This window comes from Mytilus trossulus, chromosome 2 (assembly GCF_036588685.1).
Source record: "Mytilus trossulus isolate FHL-02 chromosome 2, PNRI_Mtr1.1.1.hap1, whole genome shotgun sequence".
NCBI classification, from domain to species: Eukaryota; Metazoa; Mollusca; class Bivalvia; order Mytilida; family Mytilidae; genus Mytilus; species Mytilus trossulus.
Window position 1 is genome coordinate 41689485 of NC_086374.1, and position 19756 is coordinate 41709240.

Consider the following 19756-nt stretch of genomic DNA (forward strand, 5'->3'; position numbering starts at 1 on the left):
ATTATTATTATTTTTAATTCCTCTAATGAGATCATTAATCCTCCGTCACTCTCACGGTTATCATATGTATACTCTCACTATACAATTAATTAAATGTTCCTGTCACCCTGTGACACTAAATTGCATTCTGCTTTCACTATATATGTTGCAGTTAAACATGTTAAATAACGAAGTTTAAGAAAACTTCAGGACAGAAATGTTTCCTTTTACTAATAAAGACGATCTTTTATAGTCAAATAAAAAATAATGTTTCTTGTTGTCTTGTTTATTTTATGAATCTGATATTATATTTCGCCTAAGATGTGTTTGTTGTGTGTTTATCCAAATGTGATCGTTATCATTTACTTCACAAACAAGGATACGATAGAAATGATAAACTGTGCGTGATATTCATCAATGTTTAATAAATATGAATGAAATGTACCTCTTTCTCAACAATTTATTAAAATATATACAGAAGTCCCGTGTAAAAATAAGGAATTGTGTGTCAATAGCATATCCCAGGTGAAATAGAATTATGTAACTTGTACACAAGTACGCCATTTTCCTAATTTACATAATATTCAGCCTTTTATTTTGAACCACGACAGATTAGATAGAAAAGCAAATTAATTTTACTCATCTTGATGTCTTATTTTATAATCATAAAAATAGTTGTATTACTTGAAATTGAAAATGTGTTTCATAAATAAAAAACTGTAGAAAATTAGATCCAAGTTCGATTACAGTTAGAAGTTTATAGTCGGCATGGTTTACAGTGAAAAAATAATTTTGTGAACTTTATCCTTTTGCCAACGTATAAAATCTTTAAATTATTTTACAGTTAGATAAAAAAAAATAAAGAAAAGAATGTTTTAAATTAAAGTTAAAAATATATCATCATGTTGATTAAAACATAATTAGGGCTCGTTAACATCGTAATTGAAATCATAATTACTCAAAAAAAGTTCTAAAGAAAGCGACCTGTTTGATCCTTATATGAAATATTTCTCAGCTTGATAATTATGCAAAGCTGTGAAATTTTTTATAAGCTTGGTGTACTCAGTTATTTGTCTTAAATATAAATTCTTTTCTGATTGTTGTTATTCTAAAAAGTGTAGTCTAACTATGAGTATCGCCAAACGTAAACGCAATGACCTCTCACTTGGCGACAAGTTTGAGGTAGTCAAGTTACTTGAAAAAGGGCAGAAACAAACAGAGATATGCAAATTGCTTAACATATCACAGGCCCAGGTATCCAGAATAAAGGGCAAGAAAGACGAAATACGTCAATCAATAGAGTCCAACTCTAACACAAAACGCAAAAGAGTAGTCAGTGGCAAAGATGTCGAGGTTGAGAAAGCTCTTCTAGAGTAGTTTAAGAATGCTAGAGAGCGAGACATACCACTGTCAGGCCCAATACTACAAGAGAAAGCCAATGAACTTGCAACACAGCTTGGCAAAGATGATTTTGTCGCCACCAATGGTTGGCTTGAAAGGTGGAAGGGCCGCAACAACATAGTCTACAAGAAATGCCATGGGGAGAAAAAAGACGCCGACACTGAAGCAGCAGATGACTGGATTAAAAATGTTCTTCCAGAAATACTCATGAACTACAACCCTGATGATATATACAACGCTGATGAGACTGTCCTCTACTACCGAGCAATACCAGATGGTACACTCACTGAGAAATTTCATGATGTTGCAGGCAGCAAAAAGTCAAAAGATCGTATCACAGTCATGGTTGCAGCTAACATGACCAGAACTGATAAAAGACCTCTACTTGTCATTGGCAAAAGTAAACAGCCCCGCTGTTTCAGAGGTGTACAACATTTACCAGTCACTTACGAAGCCAACAAAAATGCCTGGATGACTTCCGTATTCTTCAAAGAATGGATAAACGCATTTAATAATGACATGAAGAGGCAACGTCGTCATGTCATATTACTGGTTGACAACTGCAGTGCTCATCCCGAGTCAGCTGGTGCTGGTCTCCAACACGTCGTGCTGAAGTTTCTGCCACCCAACACTACATCAATCATTCAGCCATGTGATCAAGGTATTATTCGCAACCTAAAAGCCTACTACCGTAGTAACATGATCAGAAAGGTGATAAGAATAGTAGAAGCATCAGAGGTTAAACTCACTGCAAACGCTCTTGCTCGCAAACTAACATTGTTAGATGCAGTTCATCTGCTAAAGAAATCCTGGAGTTGTGTCACGTCACTTACCATCATCAACTGCTTCAAGAAAGGTGGCTTTGTTGTACCCGACCACAACTTACAAGAAGAGCAGATTGAAGAAGATACAACTACTCTTACACCACCCGAGATGACCGATGCAGAATTCGAACAATTCATAGACATGGACTTAGACCTCCCAGCCACTGGCATGCCTTCACAAGAAGATATTTGCAGAAAGAGCCGAATCTAGAGGTGACTTCGAGCCCGCCGATAGCGACGACGAAGAAGTACATCCAGCTGTACGTCCAACATCATTAGACCTCCTGAATGCTCTGTCAACTATTCGTCAAGGTTTGGAGTTCAGCAACGTGTCTGAATATTCACATTATTATAAAGTGGAGGACCAAGTTAACAGCCTTCTACAGTCATTGAAAAGACAATCAGTAATTACAGAGTTTGTTCAGTGGATCCCATAAACATTATGACTCTAAACTATTGTATCTAGTGCTAAAGAACTTGTGAACGTTAGCCAATTATGTAGTGCTTAAAAGATATCTTGGTGCTTATTATGTAATTGTTAAACTTGTTGTTATACATATATATAAATGATTATAACTTTAATAAATTGAATCATTTACATTCTTCTTTATTTATTATTCATCCTCTACTTATTTCAACTTAGTATGATCCAGGTTTTACCGTACATTAACTTCTTCCGAGAATTCGTAGCTATTAATAGATTTACCTGTGGCCTTCTTCGGAGAATTCATAGCTATTTTTAGCTTTTACCTGTTGTAACACACAAATGAAACAAATCACGCAAAAACAACAAGTCTCATTATTTAAGAGGTACATATTTTATTCAGATAATCAACACACAATTAAAAAAAAATCAATAGACTGACAGATATACAAAATACATTATAATCAACTGATCGATCTTTTATACTCAATCAACCGAATTATCCGAACTTGTACCTGAAAAAAACATTGAGATTAGTTACAAATTTCCATTAATAAAGCAACTACAATAGCTATTGGTATCTTAGGGTTGTGTCTGTCAATTTAAAAAAACAAACTTGGAGGAATATACGTTCATCGGCTAATTGAATATATCGGACAATCGAATATTTTTAGCTGACATTTTGGGTATCCGATTGGCCGGAGTCTACTGTATTTGATTTTACTCCCCACTGATAAATTAACACAATCTTTACCCTTCTGGTCTTACAAGTACTTTGATTATTATTATAACTTTGAGTTAATCAATTCAGTGTATAAATGTTTCAAACAAAGTATAAACTTTAACATTTCAGCTTTTAATCCACCGTTCACCTGTCGATGCAATAGAAGCAGGAAGTGGATATCACTATGACAACATTGATGAAGATGAATTGAATATCTCAGGGTCAGGCTCATTGAATCAGGTGACAGAGACTTACATTGATGATGAGGATTATAGGCACGATGATCCTCCAATAATAAGTGATGTAAGCTGTCGTTTAGAGCAAGGCAGTGATAAAACTACAGTTTCACACATTGGTGTAAGTATAGTAATCTCATCTAACCTTTAGTAGGTCTAGGGGGTCATGTGACATGATGATCCTTCAATAATAAGTGATGTTAGCTGTCGTTTAGAGCAGGGCAGTGATAAAACTAGTCTCTACTGTCACATGGTGTAAGTATAGTAATCTAATCTAACCTAAAGTAGGTCTAGGGGGTCATGTGACAGATGATTCTCCAATAAAAAGTGATGTAAGCTGTCATTTAGAGCAAGGCAGTGATTAAACTAGTCTCTACTGTCACATGGTGTAAGTATAGTAATCTAATCTAACCTAAAGTAGGTCTAGGGGGTCATGTGACAGATGATTCTCCAATAAAAAGTGATGTTATACGTCGTCTACATTATTGCAGTGATAAAACTACTGTCACATGGTGTAAGTATAGTGTGATAATAATCAAATATAATGTCAAATTGATGTAGGGGTCATGTGATTTGTATTATTTTAGCAAAAATTTCTACAATAATATACTCCCAATGTGTTCTTTGAACTCAGTTTTCTTGTTGATTCATAACTTTATTTAAGATATTTTATTTGAGTAAGATCCATGTGGAAGATACAATAAAAGAAACAAACATCAATTAATAAAAGCAATGGTATTTTGTCCATATAATAAGTAGAAAATTGGGTTATGAAGAATCATTTAAACATTTAGGTTAAAACAAACTGTGCAACTTATAATTAGGTCAATATCCTTTTGAAAGTATGTATTTGATATTGAATTATCAGAATTACAATGTAGCAGGATGTTACTCAAACAGATTAGGTCACAGGCTGGTGTGCGTTTAATGTGCTGAAAATAAACATATTTTATGTGTATTCTATAAACAAGCATTTCTTGGGATAATACTCTGGGAGTATATTTTTAGAAAATTAGAATGTCAATCAGAAAATTGTTCACTGAGTTTGGAAAGAAACACATTACTTTTGATGCTTAAATTAGTTTTCATATTTTATGGTAGTTAAAGCGGTTAAGTAAACTAAAACAGTTAAGTACTTGCGTTCAGTTGACAAAACTTACATAAACAAATTGGGCCCTAATGAAATATCGAAAGTAATTGTTTCAAATCGGGGTCTTTTGATGAATCTCAGAAATAAACTTCAATATGAGTACAAAAATATTTAACCTTTTAAATCTGTAGGAAGAAAATTGCTAAATCAGTACTATTTCAAATCATACTGATAAACAATCAGTAGAACCAGGTTGGAAAGTGGTGACTTATTTCTGGATATTTATTGTAAACTACTTAACTGTATTTTTCTTAATTGATAGTAATAAAATATGAATTTTATCTGTAAGAAAGAAATTCTCATTTACAGGGTATTGTGTCTTGTCGTTAAAGCTTGTTCATCCAACCTAATGTTTACTAGTTTTAAAAACAATAAATTAAAAACTTGAACATTAAAAACATGTCTTCTGATAAAATACTATTCCCACTTTTAAGGTGATCAGTCAGTATGAAAGTTATTTTTATGATATCTACTTAATTTGTTTAAATGGAACAGCCTTTGGGTACTGGTAATTTCTGATGAAACTACACAGTGGTCACAAGGATCCAGAACAAAAAAAGATGATAGAAAAGGATTGAGATTTGTATTGTTGTATCTGGTTTATAATTAATATAGATTATTCTGCTTTGATTTTAGGATAATATTAAACCTATGACACCTCCATCAACCAAAATTAAACACAACATGGATCTATCGTTTCGTTTACAACTGTTCAAATCACCACTATATTTGGATGCCAACTACCTGTTTCCAATGAATATCTCCTTAGGCTCAAGAGTGTTTGTGGATGCAGCTATTGTAGGAGGCAAGTATAGGCTGATAAATCATTTCGTCTATTTTCTAGTATAATATTGCATCTCTCAAAGTGAATATATTTATAATTTCAGCATGTGAGCTTTCAAAAACTTGTAAACTTGTTGAACACTTATTGTTATTTCAAACGACAATGTGTATTAATGTTGGTGTGGGCCAGTATCGTGATTATGAGTACGTCAAAACCAATAACATTGCATAAAAGTAATCATTAATGAATCATGTATAAAGCAAATTACATTTACTTTCTCTCTTATGTAAATGATATACTATCATATTTGATACAGCTAAAATATGTCTAAATAAAACATTTTATATTAAAATGGTATTATAACTGTGAGGATATGAAGTCTCCAGAGATGTCATTTAATTTCAGAAGAAAAAAAAGTTTTTTTTTTACAGCTGAACTCTATTGAAATGAAAAAAGTCTTATTTTGATATTGAATGAATTTGTAACTATGTCATTTTGGTATTAAACATGATTTTAATACAACTTTTGATTTTTTCTTACAGATAAGTCGATGCGTGTACAGATTAAATCCTGTCATCTAATGAAAGATCAGACTCCTGTTATGACATTGATACAAAACGGGTATGTATTATTTTCATGAAATATGTTGAGATTCACATACTGTAAATTCATATTGATTATTGGAGAAAGAGGGGGTTAAGGGGGGATTTCATTGGATTTATAAATTCATTATTCACATTTAGGAATAATACCTTCACATTCTGTCAAATACTTCTATGATTCAAGAAAACTTTTAGTTAGAACAATATTATATATATATTTGTGCCTCACTTACTATAATATAGGTAAATTTTGTCTGATCTGCCTCAAACCATTGGTTCATCTGATCATTGTTTTTCCTGTATTTGTTTGAATGCTTGGTAAGTTTGTCTACCATGAAGTAGTGGTCAGTCAACTTGAAACTTGGAAAACTTATGAAAACAAGGATTTTGGGTTTGCTATTCACATGTCCATTATGATGTGAACTTTTATATGTCAAAAAAGGGTTTCAAGGTTCATTGAATACAGAAATTGAACTTGTGATTATGATGTGTCTGAAGGGCATATAAAATCTTCTTAATTGATCTATCATTTAAATTACTATTTTGTAAATGAAAATATGCAAATCCAATTGTTTATTTGGTTACAGATGTAAAAATTCAAATACCAATTGGGAACCAGTTGTGAGAGGGAAGCCATTGATGGGATCTGTAACCCAGAGTCAGAGATTTAGTTTTTCAGCAGACATTTTGTCCCAGTATTTAAACCAGTATATTTATATCAGCTGTCACTTAACAGTGTGTAGGAACTATCAAACAACAAACAATGAATTCATACCACAGGTAGGTTCTAATGTAGAATGGTTCATTGCCAAAACTTTTGAAAAAGTATGGAAAATACACTCAAAACTTTGCAAGCTTCATGAAAATGGGTTAATTAAAAAATGATCAAAAACAAAACATTTTTTAGAGGTGCTAGAAGTGTTCACACTTGTGTTGGAAGTTTTTAACTATCTAAAAAATAAAAAAAATAAAATGAGCTTGAACGTTGAGTAATTAGTGTAATATAACTTGAACTATGAGTAAATAGTTAATCATTATGATAAAATATATTTTGGGCACTGTTGAGTATTTATTAACTGAGCCATTGTACCTTCAATGATTTATTGTAACCTTTAAAACTTAACCACAGAGAATACAATACACTGTAAGATCAAGCTTATATTTACCAATGCCATTATACAAGTTTGTTTTCTGACGTTTCTTTTTAGTGTATTGACAATAAAGATCAGGTTTGTAGAAATGGACTACCACCATATAGTCCCAGAGTTCCTAACCATCCTGATGTAACTAAAGGACCAATGAAGGTTGTAAATACTGGTAGTAGAAAAGTACAGATTCCACCAAAGCTTAATGGTAAATATTGATAATGACAGTACTGATATAAAATATGAGTTATAATTATAAAGCCTTGTTAAATTGTTAAAATATTGAGTATGGCAGTAAAAATGTACAATATTAGTTGTAAAACTGTTAAAATGTTGAAAATGGCTGTACTACATGTATAATTAGAAGATAACTGTATGGTATATTAAGCTAAAGGCAGCATCAATTTATGATTTGATGGTGGCAAATTAAGTTAACTTGTGACTTGTTGACAGAGCCATTAAATGGGTATTTGTGACCATCAAATCACCAATAAATGCTGATGGAGTTTTAAATACAACTTTTTTTCTCCATTATAATAAAACTTTAAGAAAACAACTTGTAACACACACTTTTAAGATTTGTCATTTGTCAATTGTGAATTGATGCCATGAAAATCGGTGATGTTATCAGTCAAAATGAACTTATCAAACAATGTTGCATTAGAAAAAGAGTTGTAAAGCATAGTAAAGCGGTTAAAATATTGAAAATAGCAGTACCATATGTACAATATGAATTGTGAAGCATAGTTGAACTATTTCTCTAGGCGATCTAAGAAAATGGCTTTTCTGTATGTATAATATTTGTTGTAAGGCCTTGTAAAACTATTTCAACATAGTGCAAATTTCCTACAGTTTCCATATGGTTGAAACCAGCAATGACTGACTTCACACCCAGTTTACTTTATAATCCCTTGGCTGTATTTGAGTTTTGATAGTAATATGCATTGCTGTTTAACCGAGTCTGGTCTATTTATAACAGTTGGTGTTGAAGATGAAGTAAAGGATACAGAGAAACAAGCGGGAGGCAAACAAAGTGTCGTTGTCGATGGACTAGAATCAGGGACTGTCATCTGTATTGCGTTTGCAGCATTTTTTATTGGTGTATTATTAATGGCAGCTTTATGGTTCATCCATACACATACAGGTAGGTTAATTAAGGTGATTAATTGTCAGAAGGCTAATAGTTATCATCTTGTCTGTCTGTTCATTCTTTGCCAATCTTTTCTCCTCTAGCTTTTAAACCTCTTGGAGTTAGGTATTAGAATTTGACCTCTGTTATTCATCACATCTTGAAGATGTGTTATGTACAACAATGAAACATCAACAGTGAAAGTCAAAGTCAAAAAACAATTAATAACTAAAGTCTCCTTGTGCACATGATCAAAAATCTTTTCTGCCTTCTAAATGTCAATACCCACTCCTTATAGGTGCGTCATGCACAGGGAGGAAAACCATGCAAAGAAGTTTGTAGTCAAGATCTTGGTTAAAATCCAACCCACAAAATAAATATTTGCATCTGTCAGAAAAAAAATTATATTGTTCCGACACATTAATAAAATAGGATCATGTCATCATATCTTTGGAAAGTATTGTGTGATCAAAGCATTGCTATTTAATTTTTACTGAATGTCACTATTTCATAATAGTTTCATTACATAGAAGTTTCAAACTATTCCAGAAATCTGAACACATTTTTTAAAAGTATGAAGGGTTTTTATTCATCTATCAACATTTTAACACCTCAAAGAAATAAATAAAAAAAGAATTGAATTCTCAATACAACCAGAAAACTTCTGCTTTTATGCCATAGGAACTTGTGTAAAATATTTGTTTTTGCATTTTCAGGTCCTTCAAAACGTATAGATACAGGGAAAATGGGTATTGATGGTAGTGGTGAAAGTACGCCAATGTCAACAGCACCTATTGCTGTGAATACGTAGTGTCTGTTATACAAAGTATCATATGTACTGAAACATACTCTGCACAATTACTGCAGCTTTAAACGGGTAGTCCATGATGTTCATTCCCAGGGAGGAAGAAATAATGTTTTTATTAAGTATTCAGATTGTATGTTTACTTTATTTAAAAGTCTGTTTGACATATCTCAATATTTTTTTTTTGTTGCACAACCTTTATGTTGTATTATATTAGCTTAATTTACACGTTAAATTACGACCATTTTTATTTTGACTCATTTGAAGTCATTTTACAGTTATTTTTTTTTAAAGAATTTAAAATGGCATCTAGTTTAGTTCTTTTGCAGTGCATGGCTTAAATATTTATAAATTGGTGCTACAAGCAGTATTGCATATAGAGCTAATTCAGATTTTATATTTTATTTTAAATTTTTTGCTATTTTTTTAGCAGTGATAAATGGCATGTGATCATTGTCAAACTTAATGTACTTATTATTTTTTTTAGACTTCTATCAGTGAAAAAAATAAATCTGTTTTATTGCAGAAAACTATAGTGCTTCAGAAAAACTAGTTGTGTAAAGTTTTTTTTAACATTTTGTACAGAAATCAGAAATAATTTTACCTCATGCATTATGCACATCAACAGACTTTTTTGTATATTATTTGTGATTGGTTGACTGAGACAGACATTAAAATTAGAATAGGATGATCTTCATTAAAACTTATTTAAGAGAAGAAATGATGATTTATTTAAGAAGTATAAAGAACTAGGAAAAGTAACTAAACCTAATATTGAAATCAAAACACAATGTGCCTTAAATTCAGATTATTATGTCATTTTCATCTTTTGGCAATGCTCATTTTATTATTATTTTAAAAAATGTCCAGTGGTTCAAAACAAAATCTGCATTTATTGGGAATAGTTTAAGGAGACATTTTTGTTATGAGTAGTTTACTATCTAAATGTTAAAAAACGGTGTGTGTAGTTCAAATTTTTGCCAAGTTATATTATGAATGGGCGATAGATTTCTTATAACTAAAATAAGCTTTGGTTTCTCTTTGAGGTGAGAATGACAAAATAAAACAAGACATAACTAAAAACAATGATGTGCCTGCTCAAATTTGGCAGCTCATGGAAATGGTGATGTGTATTCCGAAAGGTTCACAAATCTAAAAGTTAAGCTTTAAACCCAGTTTTGCTTTTTTATTATAGGGCTTTTTTTTGGTTTTTTTTAATTTTTCTTCAGGAAGAACTATATTGGTTGTTTGTTATGCTTACAAGGTATAACTGAATGGCCTATTATTTTGGTGCTTTATGTTGTTGTGCTAACCATATCACTATTGTTTAGATATTACCTCATGTTATATTTATTTTGAGCGTATCGTTTAGAACAGGGAATATTTTTACTGTATTTGTTGGTGGACATCATGGCAAAATATATTGTTGTTTCAGTATATGTGATCTTTGTATTAACACAGCTTTACAGTTGATTGATATTACTTAAATATGTTGACTTTAGATGGAATTCTGTGTTCTCATCATTATCATTCGAAGTATATATTAAAACTTAGTTTATATAATGTATATAAAGACACCTCTCTGAAATGTTTGATTTTGACAAATAAAAAACTATTGCCAAAATATTGACTAAGAAGACTGTGTTGTATATCTAACTGTAAAACAAAACAGTATTGTAGAGAACAGTATAGTATTTGGAAATTGATTTCAGTGTGAAGTGCTTTTTATGTGATGGACTTCCAAAACAAAATATTGAAAAAACACATTTTTAATTAAAAAATTTAAAAAGTTTATTTTCTGTTTGGAATCATTTTAATATTACCATTGTGTTTTTTTCTTTCAAATTATTTCTAACAAGTATGCTATATTTAAGATTGAAACAGTTGGAAGTCCTTAGTCAAACTAATATCTATTGATTCATCATTGGCCAACAATACAAGTATTGTTAAAAATAGAAAAAAGAAATCCTTACTTCCTTTCTGTTCTACTGGTACCTTTGTTTTGGTTTGGATAATTGTTTATCATTGTTTACTCTGAGAATTGTTAATACAGATCTGATTGTAAGATTTGTAATGTTTTTGAGGAGCTGTAAATATTTAGCTGTATATATTAATTGTTTTAGATTTTTTGGTCATCAGTTTTGCTTTAGAATGTGATATTATTGTCAAATAATGTTAATTATTGTTGATCAGTGTGTTATGAATTTTTAAACTTTTGTGGTAGTGGTGTCATGTATAATTTATTCCCTAGCCTTGGAATATGACATCATTTTATAAAAAAATATCAATGAAAAATTTTATGTGACTTTGTAATTTGTAAATGCCATTGAAATTTACTTTTCCTTCAATCCATATGCTGTCCCAGTAAGAAATCATGCAAGGGCATGCTATAATAGAGAATGCAGCCCCTGTTCATAAAGTTATTAATGAGAGTTCTTAGGAATTACGACTTTAGGGAAGCTAGGTTTACAAGTATACATAAAAATAAAAGTCACACATATGTGTCATAGAATTGATATTGGTTCAGAGAATAAAATGTTTTAATTACCTATGAAAGTCCAAAGTCCATAACATACTAATCTCTTGTAATCCCGGTAAATACTATGTTGTGTTTTATTGTTATTATAGGTTGAACTGACTCAGGACGATTCATTTATGATGTATAGGTGTACAAGTTAATACATTTCTTAATGTATTATGTAATGTACACTTATTCATGTTTTAATATTGTATGTTTGTATTAATACATTTAATATGGTATTTTCATATGTTTGAATACATTAAATACATGTGTACTGTTCAATTTTACTCATTGTATGCATTCATGCATATGATATGCTTTGTGTGAACGTGTACTTTTATGCATGTATTGTGTATAATATGAATAAATACATGTATACATGACTACATTTGTAAATGTATTATGTATATGGGAATACTATAATACATGTATTATGCCTTGGTGTATGTGTTATAAAACAATTTCATGTGTGATTTGTACTGTTGAATGTAAGAAAATATATTATGCATGCAAGTTTTGTTTTTTTTTAATTTTCACAGGCATTGGCGTTTAAATTATTGTTTTTTTTAAACAATTTTGCCAACACAATGAATTGCCTTATATTTGGCTTTGGGATTTGTAAAGGAAAGATTTCTAAACAATTAGTTTTTTTTTGAGAATTAAAAAATTTAACCACTATTTACTTTTGGTTAATTTTTCTACATTTTACATCTATGCATAATAATAGTCATATTTTATAAAATTAATATTCAAAGTTGACTGTAAACTTCTTGTCTCTGAAATGAAAACTATTATTTTTTGTGTATATATGTATCTATAAGTGCTAAAACCCTTTGAAGTGCTACAAAATTTTAATTTTAAGTTTTTTTCTTTGTGCCATATCTTGCTGATTTTTTTTAGAAATTGTGGAAATTCTGAAATATTGTTCTGTCCAATTTTTGGGATACGATTGCTGTCAAGCAATCTGTAGATTTTTACCATTGACCCTATGATACACTCCCTCACGTCATTCGTTTTATTCTAAACATTCAGCAACATCTCAGATTCTTATGATTGTCTTGCTTTAAAAGGTAAAAACAAGCAAAACAATTGAACATAAACAACTTTCCTGTAATGTTTTACTCATAATCTTCATATGTGATATTTTCCTTGACTTATATGCGTGTTTTTAACAATACGGAAAATCAGAATTAAACAGTATTTATATTTAGTGTTTTTATAAATTTAGAAACACGTCAGAGGGAATTCCTAAATTTTGATAACTTGCGAGAGTTCTCTGAAAGCCGATCGATAATTCTATTTCTGTCACAAGAACTGAAGTGGAGTATTTCTATATTTTACCGTTATGAAACTGATATTTGATACTGTACTCTCATAAAGAAATGGAGAACCATTCATCATATCATTTAATAAACGTTCTTGTTCCAAATCGCAAGTCGCGGTTTGTTTCCATGCGTGGTATCACTAATTAGAGACAAAAAGAATTGTAGAGACAAAAAGCGTCAAGAAGCGACAAGAAGAATAATATTAGCAACAAGAAACTATTTAGCGACAAGAAAACATTATTTTATTTATATTACTTATTCGAAATAAATATTAAAAAAATATGCAAAAGAAAACAATTTCAACGACAGGAAAGTTAATTTTGATAGGGGAAAAAATGAAACTTGTAAATCTAATTCAGTTGCTACATTTATTTACATGATATTTTATAGGGTATCACAGGAAGTATTACCTTTACCCTGTCGTTTTATGGTATTACTTTTACTTGTGTTTTAGAACAATAATATATTTTGTCTTTTTATATGTTTTTAAAACCATTTTTGTACAATATATAATTAACTTGCAAAATGCATTATTTGTGCATAATTGTCCAGAAAATACATACACAAATTGTGAAATACAAATTAAGAACTGAAATCAAACAAGAGGAAAACATAATTAAAATGTGAATATTTTTCATCATTTTATTTAGTGTATTGTCTCATTTAACGATATTTATCATGTTTATGCATATAGATTGAAGATTAAAGGAAACTGATGGCAATCTTGAGTTTTCAACAGGTGTTCACTATTCGGTACAATAATTGTATATTCTGGTGCGTGTAATTGATGAAGGTGTTAATGAATGTTATTGTTGCAATAAAACAAAGGACACGCACCTAGTTAATCTCATTTGTTGCTCTTAATTGTGTATTACCTTAGAGTGAAGCCACAGCTAATGCTGGTCCTATCAGGAAAAATTAATTGTACAGTTAGGAAGGAAATATTTCATGTTTTTGTTTCATTAAATCCTTCAAAAGGAAGGTGACAAATCTTTGTTTTTATTTTCATTTTATAGCGTTTACATTTCCTTTGCTCTTACACATGTTTAATTTCTACATCTATCAATATGATAATAAAAAGTACACAATCTCTTCATCGATTTTTTTTTATTTCTTCATCTTTCAATATAATCCTAAAAAAATATTTTAATGTATGTGATAACAAAATGTATTCTTGTCGCTAAATAGCTTCTTGTTGCTTTTTGTCACTTATTATTTTTCTTCTTGTCGCTTCTTGACGCTTTTTGTCGCTAATTAGTGAGACCCCACATGCGTGTAGTTTTCCTGATTTCAAGGGGTATCAGATTGAGTGATTCCCCGCTTCATTGATTAATTTGAAACTCATGGGATTCTTTCTATGTCTGTCTGCATATGGAGGGCTATTGTTGTTGCATAATTGTAAATCACATGCATAATTTAAATTAAAATAAATGTTTCATCGTAAAAATTACCTATAACACCCCTTCAGCAGAAATGGAATCTTCCATGTTATCGTTTCGAGTTGTCTCCCTTTTCGAAGTATTCGTCAAGAAGAATTAACTCGACAGTCGTTAATGCCAGTAAACGTCGTATTATATTAAGGACGATCTCAATGTAAACCGAGGAGTGTGAACGGAAAGGAGTCATGCCCTCTGACCCATAGGAACTTCAATAATTAAAGAGTAAGAAATGTGGTTCCTCCTAAACTGGTCCGCCGTTCTATATATAGCTTCGCACCGAAGGTCAGTGTAGCGATAAGTGAACACAACAGGGGTCCAGTTTAGGGTTCTTCCTAGAATTACGGTGATAAGATACGGAAGCAAGTTAACCACGGCATTGGAACCAAAAAAGTTAACTTGTACTACTGGGAAGTCGTAACATTCAGAAAAATATATAAAAAATATGATGTTTTATGGGTTTCTGTTTGTAAACTAATAATAGAAATAAAGTTGAATTACTTGAATTTTACACAGGAGTTAAATGAAAACTTAGACAAAAATAAAGAATGTTTTAAAGCATTAATGACTAAAGACTAAAGACATTAATGTTTTAACTGATCTTTCAAACTAGAACATAGGCGGATCCAGCCCCCCCTTTTTTTGTGGAAAAAATTTGGTTGATTATAAAGGGTATCATTGAAGCATGACTGGAGCGGGCCCCCTCTTAGGTCAGTCAGCGGGCTCCCCCTTAGGAAAAGTTCTGGATCCGCCACTGTAGAACTTAATCCAGAGGAAAGTTAAAACATTGCTTTAACTGTACCTTATTAAAATTGAACATGTTGAATATGTATATATCCAATTTAAGATAATTAAAGCTGTAATCCATGATCACAAATTGAATGCTATGTTTACAATTGTTGAAAGGCATGTGCTTTTTTTGCGGGGAAAATGCGGACCCCCTTAACAGGAATCAGTTAAATTTCATTGTTACATGATTTATTTATAGACAGTAAAAATAATTTTGGCAATCATTTTGACTAACTCCTAAGATTTAATTATTCATGAAAAATTTTCTTCAGGTGAAACTGTATATACCTTAATTATCTACATCTGCCACAGTATTTTCTATCCAATATTCAAGGAACATAAGCTACAAATTGGTCATTGTACTTTCAAATTATATACATTTTACAGACTTAAGAGGTATTGAGTAAAAGTAATGTATATCATGTATATTCATCATTTAATACCATTTGAATGCATTTAAATAAGTTGGTACGAGTTAGCAATGGTACGAGTTTGCATTGGTACAAGTTTTTTTTTTAGTGGTACGAGTTTACAATGGTACAGGATAACTTTAATTCGATAAAACACAATAAGTACATGGCTCATACACTTGTAACGGGGATTGGCTATTCTTTAAGTTGAGAGACTATTCAGATTGTTACATTTTGCATGTGCAGTTGAATTAGTTAGAGAATAATACTATCCAGCTGTACCAGGGTTACCGGCCAAAAATGCTTGAGACTCACGCATGTTCATGCTTTTTTTGCAACAGTATTCTTGGATCTATTTTTTTCCTCTTTGATCTCTCAATTTTGGCCAAATCTCATGCATTTGTTTAATGAAAATTTGGCAGAACTGCTATACATGTGTCAATGAAAACTATGGCAATCGTATCCCTCAGAGCATTCTGCTCTTTGATTATTTACTTTTTTTTATTTGAAAAAACAAAATAGGATGTGTGAGAATTCATTCATAAGGCAGCATCGATACACATGAAGCCTTTTACTAGAAGCAGGTATCTCCCAACTAAATAGAGGTCGTGTTCAATGCATTATCATTTTTTCGTATATTGTAAATTTTGATGCACACCATAACGGTATGTTATTATGCATTAGATTGAACTCATTTCAGATGACATATGTGATACATGGAAGAAAAAGAAATATTTAAGGTTCAAAATAACTTTGTGAAAAATAATCAAGTTTTAAATTATATAACTTAATATTCTGAATGTTAGTAATAATTAAAAGGTACACATTTTATCTTAATCTAGCTTCCTAAAACGTGTGTCTGTAGTTGATAGAATATTGATGACCTCACATGATTCCTGGAGGTGAATGTATTATTTGTATGATATATATATATTATTGTAAAGGTTGTCTAACTTGTTGTCATGTTTTCATTCTTATTTGCTTGTTTCACTTTCTATTTGTTAAGAAATATAACTTAATTTTGTGTCTCTAAACAATGTTAAAAATGTGAAATAACTCAAAGAATTATTTTCTGAGAGTTGGCTCCTTAAATATGTAATTGTTCTTCCTACATACTCAAAAGATAGCACAGTGCTACCATCAAGGTTGTATGTAGTAATGTAATTGTTCTTCCTACATACTCAAAAGATAGCACAGTGCTACCATCAAGGTTGTATGCAGTTGTTCTTCCTACATACTCAAAAGATAGCACAGTGCTACCATCAAGGTTGTATGTAGTTTGCTTACTGTTTTGATCAATTTTATATATTGTTACATTGTTTAGAAACATGAATGATTTAAAGAACAATGAAAAAACTAATTTCCTTTAACCTGTAAAAGTGACCGAGCAGACTTTCTACCTCATTTGTTACATTATATAGTGTATTGTATAGTTGTTTATTTTGTTTGAATTGCTACACAAGCACATACAAGAAATACAGAACTACATGCATTTTATACATAAGGGATATATTTTCAGTGTGATTATTTACGTTACCATGGCAGGAAATTATATTACTGTTATTTTATCAATCATAGGAGACTTAATGTCTCAATTGTCATATTTATTTTCCAAAATTTGGTTTAATTTCATCAATATCTTTAGCCTGTTAAAGTTTTTGGAACGATAGGAAAAAGAAAAAGCAATGTACAATGATTATTTATGCTAAATTTCCAACCTCATATTTTGCTTATTGTCTTTAAAATGCAATGGCATTGAATATTTTGTAAAGCATTTCAGAACACTGCCATAATTTTGTGTTTCCTTTATTGTATATAAGGACTGTGGCATTAGATCATATTTTTTAATTCATACAACATTGAATTGCATGTCATTTTTCATTTTTGAAATTGTAAATGGTAAGAAAAAATTGAAAATTAAATTGACTTACACAATATCTTGTTACAAATGTCGTTTGTAACCTATTATCAAATCATTCATAAAATTTATACATTTGATTGTATGGTAAAATTTATTTGCTATTGGCTGTTTATAATATTCAAGTATTACACACAAAAAAAATCATGTTTAAAAACGGAAAGAAGTGTTATTTATACAAAGAACACCATCGACAATTTCTTGTGAATTTGTAGCATCAAAAAGAATTTTAGAACATTGATATCATGAAAGATTTATATAACAATGATATTTTTAATAGAGGAAAAGTTTACTAAAATGAAACACAGTGTTATATGTTTTTAGACATCTCTAAAAAAGAGCATTAATATTGTGCTTTGAAATTTTTGAGTATCAAATTCCAATCATAGAATAATTCAAGACATTAATTCAGTATTAAAAGTGCATACATATAATATTCAGCCAATTGCAGAGTACACTATGGCTCAAAGAAACAGATGCATTCATAATCTACCTCAAATAATGTAACCAGTTGAAAGCCATTATTTAAGACAGTATCGTTCCGTCCTATTTATGAACTGTTCAAGGACAATCTCTCTAATAAAAATATTTAAATTATTTAAAATAAGGCACACAATAATGGATTGAAATTTTTCAATTCAAATCAAATTTAAATTTGATTTTTTAATACAATGGGCATTTTCATGATAAAATTAAAACTCTGAATCACTTAACCCTGTTTCTTTTTCTTATGTATAATTGCTTACATGAAAATAGCTACTGTAAGAAATATTATTTTTAGTTTAAACATTTTTAGCTCTGGTTACAAAGCCAAAATGAGTTAATGCTATCTCTTGACATCTGTCCATAAACGTTTTCAATTTATTTACCTTTCTGAAATCAGTAACTTTAATCATCCTTTGTGTGTTAAAAATTTCAAAAATTTATCCAATGGAAAACACTGACAAACCAGCTGTGTGACTTCTATTACTAGTATGTAAGAAACTTTTTGGAATTTTAAAAAAAATCTATTTATACATAATTTTTCAGTTTTATTAAGTTTTACAAGATTGATTTCCAATGATTTTCTTTCAAATCAAGTTTTTCATAAAAATGCCTCACCTAAAATCATAGATCATAGGAAATTTTAAAGAAATCTTACTAATATAAACTAGTTTAAGCATAAATATTCTTGAATCTCAATTTGAATTTCACATTAAAACAGATTTGACTTCAGGTAGGTGAGATGAAAACTTTTATAAACATTAAAAATGAGTCAAATTTAGATAAATGTTTTAGTTATGGTCCCATTCTAGAAAATATTTCTCTGATTGAGTAAGTACTAAGCACAGTCATCGGGTGAGCAGTACAAGCTTCTTTGGGCCTCAAGTTTCTTTTTGTTGTTGTTTTTGCTACATATTTTCTGATGCAGTAAAACCATGAATTTCTTTTTTAATAATTGCAATGAATTCTGTTGTATGTGCAAGTTGTGTCAAAGAACGATATTGTTTTCTTAAGCTTTCATTATGTTATAGTAGTAGTTTCTCAGTGTTGGCTAGGTCTTTGATTGTTAAACCAGTTCTACATTTGTGTCAAGTTTTGTCTTTGATCAAGCCAACTTTTCACATTAATGCTTCATAAACTACCATCAGAAATATAGGTATGAATCATACATATATATAATATATATAAACTGAGGGTTTGAAACACTTTTCTAAATGTAATTTTATTTTGTTCAACATTTTAATAAATAGGATTTACTTGTAAAATTATTTCTGCATCTGATAGAAATCAATCTGTTGCTCAAGTTTAATTTGATGATTACGAGGCATTTAAATATTTGAATGAAGAAGAAGATCAGCATTTTTTATGTTGCTAATTGGGCTCCCTCAGCTATTATTTGCTGTTTCATATTAATCTTAAAACCATTGGCCAAGTTTTCTATTTTCTTTCATTATTTTGAGACAAATGTAGAATTGTTTTAATAGTATGATATATACTCTTTTTCAGGGATTATTTCATCATTAAGAGTATATAATGTCATTACCTCATGTCGTAATCATTGTATTATATTCATTTAAGTCATTGTGTCATTGTTTTCTTCATGTATCTTTATAAACAAAAAAGATTGAAATGATATGTATAAAAAAATATTAAAAAGTACAAGAATGATAA

The 19756-nt window shown here is 30.3% G+C and overlaps 1 protein-coding gene and 1 long non-coding RNA gene across 5 annotated transcripts in view; both read left to right on the forward strand.

Moving 5' to 3' along the window:
- The window catches only part of LOC134707271 (transforming growth factor beta receptor type 3-like), a 62372-nt gene extending 49714 nt beyond the window's left edge, over nucleotides 1–12658 (forward strand). For all 4 annotated transcript variants that reach the window (XM_063566898.1, XM_063566895.1, XM_063566896.1 and 1 more), the window contains exons 11-17: nucleotides 3482–3709; nucleotides 5375–5543; nucleotides 6065–6143; nucleotides 6712–6904; nucleotides 7333–7477; nucleotides 8249–8413; nucleotides 9115–12658. In XM_063566898.1, the coding sequence (XP_063422968.1) occupies nucleotides 3482–3709; nucleotides 5375–5543; nucleotides 6065–6143; nucleotides 6712–6904; nucleotides 7333–7477; nucleotides 8249–8413; nucleotides 9115–9209 (1074 nt within the window). In that variant the 3' untranslated portion in view covers nucleotides 9210–12658. The remainder of the gene's footprint in view (nucleotides 1–3481; nucleotides 3710–5374; nucleotides 5544–6064; nucleotides 6144–6711; nucleotides 6905–7332; nucleotides 7478–8248; nucleotides 8414–9114) is intronic.
- Nucleotides 12659–15723: 3065 nt separating this feature from the next.
- LOC134707272 (uncharacterized) lies at nucleotides 15724–19756 on the forward strand. The gene is made up of 2 exons (XR_010105695.1): nucleotides 15724–16894; nucleotides 16952–19756. It is a non-coding gene; the product is annotated as an uncharacterized LOC134707272 (long non-coding RNA).